General features: G+C 38.7%; 1 protein-coding gene across 1 annotated transcript in view; it reads right to left on the minus strand.

Moving 5' to 3' along the window:
• The window catches only part of CREB1 (cAMP responsive element binding protein 1), a 37338-nt gene that overhangs the window by 10227 nt on the left and 13197 nt on the right, over nucleotides 1-13914 (minus strand). Inside the window, exons 3-7 of the mRNA XM_008634686.2 lie at nucleotides 11267-11392; nucleotides 7744-7890; nucleotides 5796-5896; nucleotides 2825-2967; nucleotides 1209-1391 (exon numbers count right to left, since the gene is read on the minus strand). Coding sequence (XP_008632908.1) covers nucleotides 1209-1391; nucleotides 2825-2967; nucleotides 5796-5896; nucleotides 7744-7890; nucleotides 11267-11380 — 688 coding nt within the window. The 5' untranslated portion in view covers nucleotides 11381-11392. The remainder of the gene's footprint in view (nucleotides 1-1208; nucleotides 1392-2824; nucleotides 2968-5795; nucleotides 5897-7743; nucleotides 7891-11266; nucleotides 11393-13914) is intronic.

Below are 13914 nucleotides of genomic sequence, written 5' to 3' on the forward strand. Positions count from 1 at the left end.
GCTGAAGAAGTCTTCACTTGTGCTTGATAGCTTGATTTGTCTTGCAGTATAGCTGTGCTTCTTTCTCCCTCAGTGTATTTCTTTGTACTTCTCTGGTTTTCGGGAAGTTCTAGCAGTTCCAGAGAAGGATGGGGTCAACACTATTTTCTAGCTATGCTCCGAAAGTCTATCTTCAAAAGGAGGAACTGCATGTGTAAGTATCTAGCAGAGAAAAAAAGGTGAAAAAATGTAGTATTTATGCCCACAAGAGGAGGACAGCGTACTCTATTGCTTCTCTAAAATAAGCAAGGTCTTAGCTTTCTTTTCTTGTCTTTATTGTAATCTAGGAGTGTGTTAATTTTGCCTGAGCTCATAAATAACCACAATACCACCAAAGAAATTAGATGTCCTTAAGAACACAAAAAAGAAGATCAATGCACCAGTAGTATTCTTCTCTGCTATGCATTTTTACTGATGCCTGGTAAACTCTTCACTGGATAACTTTCAAATGAACTACTTTACAATCACAGAAGCAGGGGTACCCTTCTGCTGTTATTTTCAATAAAAAATTTTGTAATACCCCTCAATTTTTAATAAACCAAAATATGTATTTTAATACAATAGCCCCCCACATCTTATTCTAAGAGAAAATAGCTCTGCCAAATTGAGGGCTAGACCAAATAATCACTTAAGGCACTCTCCTAAATAATTCTGTGATTCCAAGACTCACTGATTGAGTCACTCACTCAGTGACTAGTTACAAAAGTCACAGTGGGAAGGAATTATGACTTGCAATTGAAAAGAGGAAAAAATTACTAATAAATTGAAGTGTCCTTTTAGAAAGAATCAAACATCCTTCTCTCCTATCTTTAATGCTTTGCTTTAAATTTCCTATTGTTGCAGATATGGGAGAACTCAGAACTCTAAAGCGGTATTAGTTTTTGCAGAACATATAAAAAAATTTGTGTGGACAAAATGCAGGAAATACAGCATGGAAAAGTAAAAATAAATATATTAAACCTCAAATATCCACAATTTTACCAATCTAACAGAAGAGGCTTTAAGAAAATGTGACAAATAGCTTTGTCCAAAATTCCAGTAATTTTATGGACTTACCTGTGCCAAAGCTGTTAATTCTGTTTCCTGACACATTTGAGGGAGTCAGGTTGGCAACTTATATCTGCATGGAGAAAATATTACACAGAATGACTGCCTGTGAAGTTTCTCACCTTGTACAACAACTTGGTTGCTGGGTACAAGTATCTGCTGTCCATCTGTGGTCTGTGCATATTGTAAAATGGTGGTGCCAGGTTGGGTTGCAGCTGCATTGGTCATTGTCAATGTCTGGAGACCTTGTACTCCATCTGTGCCATTGTTAGACAACTGTATTGCTCCTCCTTGGGTGATAGCAACTGCAGACAAAAAAAAATCAACCCAGCATTTAAGACACTAATTTACTCATTAACTTACAGAAACCTAGGTCTGGAAGAATACTGATCTGAGCTATAAATCCTTTGAACACTAACACACCCCCAAATCAAACATGTGGCTTCAATGCACATGAAAGAAATCATCCTTTGAAAGCTAAGTTTTCAAATGTTTGTGAGGGCCAAAACCCACAGCCTAAAATACAAATTAGTTTCTCTAATAAAACAGCATCACACAGAGGAGCTACAATCCTTCCCCAGGAATATTTTTTTAATTTGTTAGTTAAGATTTTCTTCTTGGTTGGTTTATTTTTCTCAGTCCTTACTTTTTCTTCTCATCTGAAATTCCTCTCATCCTCTGTGCTTTATGCCCTTCAGTCTCCTCTGCTGCTACTGCTATCCATCTTGTGTTTCACTTTCCTTTGCTTTGGCATTTTTTTTCCTGCTGACTGTATCCCCCCTTCTCTACAACTTCCTCAAACCCTTCCTAGGCTGTTTTTTCATTCATAAAGGTACAGTCTGGTTTAGGCATTCTTAACTTTGCTGGTTTTTTCCCCTTTCTTTCCCTCAGTCCTGTCATGCAGGTATACTGGGACATCACCCCTTTTGTGACTGCACAGAATTTCACTGTGTTCCTGTAATTCAGACACAACAAAATCTCAAGTGTCTGCACAAGCAGTTATTTTACAGTTATAATAGGAATCAGAAGCAACCACATCTGTTTCAACAAAATTAAGCAGGGTACAAGGCAAAGGGGCTAAGGAGTAAACAGAGATACAAAATTTTACAGAGATTTTAAGAGACAGATATAAACAAGTAGTTCTCCCTTTTGTATGTGTTGTATGTCTCCTACTGTATGTGTTTGTGTGACATATGTGAGCATGTCTTTTATCTTTACTGCCATATCCTCAATCATTCTTCAAGTCAAAGCACTGACTCTATAAAATCTTATAAATAAAGAAAACACAGAAACATGTACTTATGATATATATTAAGGTTGTTGACATTCTCATTGTTTCAAGACTTTCTAAAAATGTAATTGCAGACTGTCATGTTTTTTCCTAATGATGAGGTTACAGTTTCGTGAACAAGTGTTAATAATCTGCCAAGAAAGAAAAGAAACTTCTGAATCCCCCCATCTAGTTCCTGAAGTGAAGAAGTTTATAATAGCATTATAGTTAGTTCTTATTTTGCCTCAGCATACACTAGCTGCACCAAGTGGCAAGCAGTCCCAGAATGTTAACTGAGCCTTTCAAACGCTTACAATAGAAATGTGTTTAAAAGGCCTGGTTATCAGTCAAAATAAACTTTTTTTCACCTCCTGCTTTGTCCTAGTCCAAACAACGGTTATAGAAATAATAGTTCTTCATCTTCTCATCCCCACTTACTAGCACCACTGAGAAATTCAGACTACATACTGTACTGCCCACTGCTGGTTTGGTAAATGGGAGTTGGCACCGTAACAGTGGCGATGGCAGGTGCTGCTGTTTCCTCTTCAGACTTTTCTTCTTCAATCCTTGGCACTCCTGGGGCGTCTGAGGACAAGTCATTCAAAATTTTTCTGGCAAAGACAGTGTGTTGTAGAGATTTTAATAAAAACTGGGGGAGAAAAATAGTCTATCTGATACACAATGTTGGGGAAAACTGTGAAGTGCAGCAAGCCAGTAAGGAAAATATGAGTGCAGAATGAAAACCACACACTATCTTCAAACTCTTACTGGAGAGGATTGTTCAAAATGCCAAGCAGTGATGCGCAAGGGAGCCAGCACAGAACAGCTGTGCTTCTCAAAACCCACGATACAGCTATCACAACCTTCCCTTTTTCTTCAGAGCATGTTTCTCTCATCCATTTTTGTTTCCTGCTTTTAGCTATACAAACATTTGAAAAGAAGTTAGAACCTGTCACCTCACTTACGCTGGGGGAACTGCTCCATTTCAAAGACTATAAACACCTTAGCCAGACAGCTAAGTACCAAGGGAGTCAGCAAGAATACTTGCACAGAGCAACCAGTTCATAATTTAACACCTGCCTGGGAGACAATACCAAGTGTTTGAGAACAGTCTCACAGTTATGTTCACAGGTGCCTTGCCTAAGAAAGTTCATGGGTAAAGGAAAGAACAGATTTTTTCATTATTTCCATGAGCTAATTACCCAAAGTCAAAACTTCTAAAACATCACTGCTACAGGTCCCACTGAACATGACTGCAGACTGACCACTACAGTCACTGCAATTTGCATCACTGAGATCAAACACTGTCCTTCCTCAGAGGACTGTCAAGCCCTTCTCACTGCTTGCATATTCTATTATGTCACTGCAAAATGCAGTAAATGCCCTTAGGTAAATGTAATGCCTTCAGGTAAAGGGCAATATTTTTTGTAATTCTTCTCCAATGTTTTCCAGTGGACTGGCACTAGAACTCACAGTGGGATGAAGCAAACACAGCTGTAGACTCCAAGTTCCAAGACAACACTAACTTCTTATACAAGCATCCTAAGGCTGTGGGAGCCAGAACACCTGTATGAAGCTCTCTGAGGAGAGTACTCATTCTGCTTAGCAGCTTGACCAACAGAGCTTTGCTGCTGCTGTTTTGACTTTGTGCGCATTCAAGAACCCCAGCATTGAACAACACTGTGAAGAACCGCTTGGACAAATAAAAAATTCCCATCCAAAGAGTTTGCAATCTAGGTGTTAGACCAGAAACTAGGTGAATGAAACAGATGAAAAAATATGGAGAGAGCAGGGATGATGAAGAACAAAATCAAAACAGATAAAAAAAATCACTTTTTAACCTCCTATCATTATGACATGGTGGTTAAAACCTACCTTTGCCATCATAAAGATGGATTTAAGGTAAAAGATAAGGTGGCAGCTTTACAAATACAGGAGCTATGAACTGACATGGAATATACGATGTACTTTAGTAGCAGAATCACAGAAGAGTCTTTGTGGAAGAGGTATAGCTTTCAATTCTGTGAACATATCTGCATCTATCTTGTTTCTGGGGCCAGTTACAGCAGGTTGAATAATGCCAGCTAGGAAGTCACTGAAGACAGAAGTGGTCTGGCTCAGCCTTTCCAACATAACCAACACCAGCCCAGAGTCTGAGCTGCATATACAAGTTTTAGAAGTTACCAAGTGTTCCTGAGTCACCACAATCTGGTCTGAAGATAGAGGCTGTGTTGTGGAACCAGTGCATGCAAAGGAGGCCTTCTCAATGAGAAGTCAGCATGCACAAGCACCCTCTTCTCAGTTTTGTTGCTTGTTTATTTAGCTCTGTTTTCTCACCATATACAGCCACTCTGCCATATATAGTAAAATCAAGTGTCTTGCTGCAGAAGCAGACTGAAAGGAGTCTGTGGTCGCCTTGAAGTTAACACTGCTCCTCACAAATAAAAACATTTTCCCAGATCTGTTATGGCTAGGGGTCTTCAGCAATGATTTTCACTATCTTCAGCAGAACAGCCTTGAAGGGCTGCTGGACAAGGTACAGAATAATCTCCCAAGTGCTAAAAAAGTATCATGGTTGAGATATGCTCAGGCCTACAGTCCAGCTTCTATTTCCAAGGCTATGCTCATAAAGAAAAAACGAGCATCTGAATTTTCTAAATCCGCAGGAACCCACAGGTCACTTAAAACCTATGGAACCACAGAGCTGTTCCTTAATGCTATTTAGCATGTTTTAAGAATGGAAGTGGGATTTAGTACAGACACAAAAAGCTGTATGAAGGCTATTGATTAAAAAAGTAACATGACTAACACCATGTGAAGGAGAACCTCAGTTGGTTTTGCCAGAGGTATTTGCCATGAGAAACAGAGACAGTAGATGCCTTTCACTATATTTAACTCATACACTGACTTAAACTTTGAATACAAATGATTTTGCTCAAGCAGAAATTCTCTCTGAACTATGGAACATCACATGTTCATTAAGTCTCATGGGAGAAAGGAATTAAGCTTGATTGGTGCTAGCATTTCAACAATACTGAAAACCAGTAGAGATGATTTTTTTGCAGACTACAGATTACACAGAAGTCACTTTTTGCAAAGCTTCAGTGTATTTTGGGCATTAAGTATTCATTAAAGTTGTTTCTAATGCATCTAGCACAATGATACCTCAATTTTCTGAAATGTGGCAATTAGCATATTCTCAGCTCACTTCTGTCTCAAGTGAATATAAATGCTGAGGTTTCTTCCTCCTCCTTCTATTTGCTTATCTCTTTACATCCTATTCCACAGACATATTCCATATTCCAATTCCAAGACATTATAGAAGAGAGATTTCAGTTAAATGGTAAATCTAAAAATAATTTATACAATCCCACTGTTTGTATCTCCATGTGAATGCATCCATCCATCAAGTAAGATGCTTCTGCTTTAACCTCCATACCTGTAGGAGGGTCGTCTGGAAAGAATTTCTCTTCGTTTCTGTGAGTCTGTGACACTGTCTACTGATTCCTGTGAATCTTCACTTTCTGCTATAGTGGAGATCTGTAAGTAAGAACAGCAATCAAATTTAACAAGACCCTTCCAATGTCTTTATTTTAAGGAAATGTTGACATCCTGTGAAAAACACCAGAATGTAAGTATTCACAATGCAAGTATTCTATCTAGACAATGAACAGAAAGTTAGTGCTTAGTAACAGATCCAGGAAAGGATGATCACAGTCAGTGATCTACCCATCAGAATGTTCTTTATAATTTAAATACTCCAATAAGAAAACATAAACAGTAGTACCATTCAGTTTTTGTCTTCTGTGGTATTTTGTTTTCATCCATTGCAAGGAAACAAAGATTTTTTAGTAAAATTAAGGGAGAGAATAACTAAATCAAATTAAGATAGCAGAAACGTTCAGAAACAAAGAATAAAATACTGAAGAAACATCAATTTATAAATAATGAGGTCGATGTGTTAAAGAGAGACTGCCTTTTACAGGGGAAATTTCCAGGAAAATGTCATATATGAAGATATTAAAAAATAATGTAGTGCTGCAATTCTGAATAGCTGTGCTAAAAAAAGAGAAATGTTTATGCAGGAAAGCTAAAATAAAAATATATTAAAGTAATTTAGATAATTTTAAATTACAAATGTGCATGACAAAATATACAAAAGCTAATGATGCTTATGTGAGAAACAGAGCTCACAGCCTGACATTTTATGCACTGTAGAGAAGATTCCTAAAGGCTCAAAACTCTTGCTGGCACCCACACTTCACAATTGTCAGATAGAGGACCTGAATATGTCCAAGGCTGACTGTGTGCTACTGGGCTCTGAATATCAAAACACAATGGATCTGCATTGAATCAGGTGAATTCCAGGCATGGCTTCATTGCCAGTCTCTGATCTTCCACCTCCAGGCTTGTCTTACTTATCTCAAAACTGCTCACGTCTGATAGATTAAAATGCTGAACTTTTGACTGCAATGGCTGAGAATGGTAGAGCCTGCCACAAACTCAGCACTGAAGCTGATAAGGAAAAAACAAAGATTATTATCAGAATGGCCTGGTTTTAAATTATGCACGCCTTATTTTTTAAAATAATACCCAGTAAAATATCTGTATGAAAAAGTCACAATACCTACTTTTTGAGATTAAATATGTTTTGGGCTCAGTGTTCTAACAGCAAATAAATAATGTACAGTCCTTGTCCTGTGTAGCTGCTGTACACCAAACAATTTTTGCATTCAGTAACACTGAACGTCAAGTGAATAAGAAGCAAGTTAGAGGTTTAAAGATTTCAGACTACTTGTCTCCTCTATACTCAAGCTACCTCACCATATCACATTACCTATCCTGCTTTACAGAAGAAAAAATGCTAAGGCTTCACAAAACACACAACACTCAACCGGCACATTTTAAAACCATTTCTATGTAAGTACTGGTAGGTTTTATTTTAAGCACCAGTAACATACAGAGACCTGTTCTGTAAACTAATGCAAATATTTCCTATAGAGCAAAGACTCTCATCCTAGAATACTGGCCTCATTAACTACTAAAAATTACATTATTAAAAGAAAGTTCATCCTTTTGTTCACTTCAGAATAGCATGAACTCTTAATAAAAATGTATGGAAATACCGTAGAGAGAAAAAGTAGAGTAATACTGTAAGAAAAACCGTAAAGCTGTTAAACTCACCAAACAAATTCTAGAGGGAAATGAAACTCAGCAATGTTTGAAAATGAAAAGTGGTTAAGCCAGAACAGAAAAAATAGTCAGAGTAGCAAATACTGTACAGCTTTGCAAAAACACAATCCGGACACAAATACATTAAAACCAGTGCAACGACAGGCCTATTTCAAAGGCCCAATTCACATATTAGGAATTTCTTCAGTCAGTACCTGAACTGTCTGGACCTGTGGAGACTGAATAACTGATGGCTGGGCAGCCTGAATTACTCCATGCACTTGAACCGTCTGCCCATTGGGCAGCTGAACTAAGGTCACCGTGGGTGCAGAAGACGTTGCATGAGCTGCTGGCATAGATACCTACAAAGAAGAGACAGTGAGCATAAATTAGGTTACTGCAAAATCTCCTTAGTTCAGTATTTGTTCTGGTGAAAGAACTATGTCTCTTCTAGACCCCAGTTAGATGACCCAAATGTTTCAGCACAATATAAAACCCCCTGAACTGCTTGAGACCAGTATCTGACCTACTTCACAAAATAATCTAATGCAGAATTTCTACAGGCTCAAACATAATTTGTAAAATCACTGACAAGAAAAACACAACTGTCTCTATTTTGAGGTAACCTGATACGAACACATCATTACCTTTCACTTACTTCACTTGGATACTGCTCAGACTTGGGTATACTCCTACAGACACTGCTGAGTCAGAGGCAGAAACATATGGGAGTGGAGCTATTTCTGTTCTCACTCAAGAAAATGCAAAGAGTTTGCCAGATGTAAGAACATTTTTAGGGAATCATACCTTTCACTTTCTACAGATTAAGCCGTATGAGTAGCTGGCAAAGTGCACGTAAATGAAGAAAACTGACCATGTGTTCAGACAGAAACCCCATGAGTTTGCAGTGGAAATAAGTATTCTGTAGGCAGTCATTGTGATTATTGTGTAACAGGTCAACACAAACCCTAGTTTCAAGGGTTATTTCTATGAGGAAAAATTGCCCACGTTTGTAAACACAACTGTGTTTCTCCAGCACAGACCTGCAGGCATGGCAGCTATGCCAACAGGGATACACTGAAGACCTCAGCATGGCACATTATGGCTTGGGCTTTGGGGACAGTGGTAGCCACACAAAGCTCTTTCACACTGCATGGAGCAGCCTCGCCCTGGCAGGCCACAGGAACTGCTCTGGGTAGCTGAAGTGCCATGTACCAAGGCTGCTCCATGGCTGGGCCAATGCCCAGTGCACATCCAGTACTCCCAACTATCTGGTGACACGATGTGTGTGTTTGGGGCTGGGGGGGTCCTGAAAGGCTGCAGGGTGCCAGGACTGCTGTGCCAGCATACCCTGCCCTCAGTATGTGTCCCTCCCACACATCATTGCCCTCAGGGAAGGACTGCAGGCAAGCTCGAGCTGCTCTGGCAGACCTCAGCCGGGTCATGGGTCACTGACTAGCCAGCCTTCTTCTAGACACCCAAGTTTGGAAAATCTAACAATCCTCCAGGGTTGAACAGCATTTAAAGAAAATTTGATCCACACAGCTGTAGTGCAAGAAAGGGCTGCACTGCTGTCCTACCTAATCTCAGAGGGCTGCTATATACTGGATGCAGAAGGAAATCCTCTGCTTTCCCTGTGAACACATGGTTCTCAAAAAGCTGCAATAGCTCATCTCTGAATTTCCATAAACATCCACCTCTTATAATGAAATCTTGCTTAACAACAAAATTAAAGGGAATTACATGTAGACCTCTCTCCTCCACAGCTGTCTGTCCCTAATCCACCAATTTGCATTTGCAATTTTCAGGAAAATTTTTCAGGAAAGCAGCTGCAGCATTACATGGTGGTACTTAATTCATATCTGAGAGAAACCGGGACTGAGATTAACATGAGAGCACTTTCCTCTGGCAAACTGTATTCCTTTACCAAGCAACCTTTCTTAATAATGTATGTCTGACTAAACAGTCTCTGGCAATGACAGCAAAGCTGATCAACTGGAGGCCACTGTGGTTGGATTAAGCCCACAGCAGAGTGTAACTTCCGCAGATGTCTCTGACTCATACCTTGTGGAACTGGGACAAGTTTCCTTTTGATGCTGAAAACTACCCTGAACTTACTAAAAATGCAGCAATTAAACCAAGCTTGCAAGAGGGGTGACCTTACAAGAGATAATGAAAGAATTAAATTGACATAATTAGTTATTTGTATTTGGCTAAGCCTCTGAGGGCACTCCCTAATGCCAAACACTGCCACTTCACTTATTAAAAATATCATAGTAACGTAACACTGATGTGAACAACACAAGGAATTATGTTTAGACTGTTGTATCGCCTCCACAAACCATGTACAGGCTGGGGAAAAGCTAAGGTGCAAATAATACAGTGAATGACAACATGGGGATTTTAACCATACCTCTATAGTGTTTTCTCACTTGGGAAAAAATCTCATTCAAGTACTGGGGTAATTATGTCTGAGTAAAGTGCATTCTACCCACTACATACGTGTACGTTCAGCTCCCTGGAGGTCACTATGTTAGCACTTAAATATAAAACATTCTTGCTTCTCTGGACTAAACCTTAAAGCACATCAAGTGAGAAGCAGTTTACTGATTTTGCAAGAGAAATAAACTACTTCCACTTCGTTCACACTGAAGTGTTATTCACACCACCTACATCCTGTGCCTAAGTTAGACAGTGAGAAAACTGCCCAAAGAGGCAAGCTGGTGCAGGGCAGCTGGTGGCTTGTAAATTCGCACTAGAGCTTCACCCAACTAAATCACCCCGTGCATTTAAACAGCTCCAATCCCTACACTATCACTTGAATGGAAGTGTACTATCTCTGAACTACCAGAAGGTGTAATGACTTTAAAAAGACACTAATCCTTTATAAAAAGTTAAGTGATTTAACACTTGTGCCATTTAAAAGACACTCAATTCCATAAACTATGAGATCAAAAACACCTATTTGTTCTTTGCAGACTACAAATAGTTTTTAAATTAAATGGTTACAGAAGAGAGACAAACAGATTCTGTAGTCATTTATACAACCTTGCTTCTGCCAACCATAAGTGTATTTCCAAATGAAACCCAGTTCCAAAATCAGAGATGTGGCTGGGATTGCATTTTTTTTCTCTCCAAAATAATTTGGGGATAACAAATGATGTACTTCTGTCTCTCTAACTTGCCAACCATTCTGTGGAACTCTGGAGGCAACAGGATAACACGAGCTGTCAGGTACCAGATTGTTCCACTTGATTATAATGCTTATAATATTAATCCAATTTGGTAAGATGTTGTATTTGCTGCATTATTTATCTGTGTATTCAGTTTGTTTTCTTCAGAATTAAACTGACTACTACAAACAAGTTTTTAACAGAAAACACAACAGCAAGACAATCCAGTCAATATAAAAAAGACAGTAGATCACACGTACTGAAAAAAATACCTGTCAGTGGTATGACTGTGGTAAAGAATGCTAGAAATATTTCCGTTCACTACTGTGTTAACATTACACAATTTACACACATACGGTTCTTCAGAACTAACACAGCCTAATGCGATGGGAAGTTAAAAATCTCTATTGCTTTAAAAATGTGAAGACAAATATTAAAAGAACTATACATCACACCTGTTTCAGAATGGTATCAATGGAATCTTCTCTCAGGCCCGTGTGCAGACATTATCCCTCTTAAAAATATTAACCATAAGTAAAACTATTACACCATATGATTTTTATACCTGGGCTAACGTTGCAATCTGTGGTTGTGCCTGTACTGTCATCTGTTGGGTTTCTGCCTCTGTACCGGCTGCATCTCCACTCTGCTGGTTCTCTGCTCCAGATTCCATGGTCATTTAGTTACCTACAATCACAATATTTGTCGTAAGTCTGGGTTGGTATCAAGTCCATTATTCTTGGTGGATCTGGCAGCAATCACTGCAGCTGAATTCCCATTACTACATACTGTTTTAATTTGCTTATTAAATGTTGCCAGACTATTAGTATTCAGGCAAATTCTTTTCATGCCAGGTGTTTGCCTCAGGTTGATTTTTCTGCATGTCATGTTTCTGAAAAACAAGTCCAGTCTCCTCCAACAATGAGAACAGAAAAAAATGTGTCTTGCTCATCCTAAAAAAATGGAGCAATTGCACTGTGATGACCTAGCACCTCTGCAATTTGGAATAAAGACCTGTCAGTATGTCAGGAAGGGCACTCCCTCAGTGCCAAGGTGACAACATGCCCTGTTACAGCCCTCCCTCTCCCCCCAGCTGCAGTCTGCAGATACCAATAGCAATTGTTTCTGTGCTGGGTGCTCAGTTCTGTCATCTCTGCCTGAACTAAATATGCAACATCTCCATGCAAGTTCCTTCCACAACCAGACTGTGTATGGCTCTATGTCACAGCAACTTAGCCTCTTCCACCTAGTAATTTTAAAGCCAGTATACAAAATGATGGAAGCCACTTCCACTTGAACCTTACCGCAAATGTTTTTATATTTAGAGGTACACAGTAGTTTGCCATGACCTACGTTTTTCGTCATATATAGCTCCTAATGCACTTATATTTCTAAGCACTAACTAAGCAAACCTAGATCACCAGAACACACAACTCTATAAAAAGAGGTTGCATAACTTCCAAACCCATGCATGTAGGCAGAGCACAATGCCTGTTAATTCTGCACTGATCTGAGAAAATCACTTTTCAGTTCTTCTTTAAGTACTGATATGAAAATATTTGATATAAAAAGGAACTTCAAAATACCAGGAAATTATATTGCAATGTTACTGTATTATACAGAACTCCAAATACCAAATATTAAGAATGGGTACTACTACCATAGCCACAACACTAATTCTGTGTAGCACCCTGTGCTGCTCCATCTATTCAGGCCTCTGGCTGCCCTAGGGCAGCACACCTCTCTTCAGAGCTGATCCAAAACAACCTCTCTAGAGCATTTCTGCTTTGGGAAGGGGCCTGGAGGCAGAGGATGCTCAGATCAGAAGAAAGGTGGAAAGAAGCAGAAATGCCCCTCTCCTTCCTCAGCTTAACTGGCCCCCTGAGGAAGACTCAATAGCATCAATACAGGTGGTGGCACCCTGTTCACACTCCAGACATTTCATTTTAAACACAAAGTCAGGGAAACTTCCATTTCAATGCAAACTATACCTCAGTGTTACAGGAAAGAGAATACCTTTTATACTGCCTATAACAGCAGAGTCATATTTCAACCCTGAATATGAAATGTCTGTCTTACAATAAGCGATTGATAATCAAAAAAGATAAAACAGCATTTCACAGTAGTAACTGCATCCTACATCTAAAGAAAGCAAGTCAATGTATAAAAGCCAAAATCTGTATATTTACTATTGAAAGTGACCATTCAAACGAGCTTGTGGGTTTGTGTGTGTGTGTACACTGAAATGTAAAATACCAAAGATTTAGTTCCAACATCAGTAAAGAAGGAAATGAATTAAACCTGATTTTCCTTAAAAGCGAACAACAAAAGAAAACATACCAGATTTTAAAAAAAGCAAATTAAGCTTTTTTTCTTTTCTAAGCAGTGGAATTTTGTTATGCCTCTCTCTCCCCAAGATTTCTGCGCTACAAACCAAGTATTAGTCTGACATGCCCATAGATAAATAATACTCTGTCTGTAAGTATATACTTGTAAACTGGTTATGAAAGAAATTAGTTGTAAACTCACTGCATTTTAAGTAGTCTAGATATTATAATTTTGTAAGAATTTCAAGAATAGCCTGTATCAACGCAAATACAATAACTCAGTTCTTTCCTACAATACCAAGTCTTTCCCATGTTGTGTTTCATATTTCAAAAAGCACACACGAAAATGCATGCACTATTACTATTTGCAATATACATTAACAAACAACTTTTAAAGACTTAATTACAACAGCTGAAGTGGTTTTCTATCCCAACTTTAACGCACAAGTTATATTTTAACACTTAGTCCCATGCTACATGCCCACTTTTGAGTATTCTGTACTTTGAAAACTACAAACCAGACTACCAGAGGTTTCCCTTTGATTTTTACCATTTCCACTACCATTTTACCATTTGCCAAAGGTAAGCAAATCAACAACATTTTCCCAATTCTCTGCATGTATCATGGTGACTCCAGCCAAAAGACTACCTCATCAGAACCATTTCAGGAGCAGATCTTTTACATCAGCAACATCTCCTAACAAGTATCTCCGAAGAACTTTAAAAAAAACCTTCCCAGCTATAAATCCAAGTATATTGCAAAACTAATAATGCTTTTGTTTTCTGATAGAAATAGTGACTCCACCATGGAGTCAACTGGGATTAGAAATGGATGAAACGTGCAAGTATCAGGTGTTCAGCAATGTTCACAAAGGTAAATGTTTTG

The sequence above is a fragment of the Corvus brachyrhynchos genome, unplaced genomic scaffold (genome assembly GCF_000691975.1).
Source record: "Corvus brachyrhynchos isolate BGI_N302 unplaced genomic scaffold, ASM69197v1 scaffold255, whole genome shotgun sequence".
Classification (NCBI taxonomy): domain Eukaryota; kingdom Metazoa; phylum Chordata; class Aves; order Passeriformes; family Corvidae; genus Corvus; species Corvus brachyrhynchos.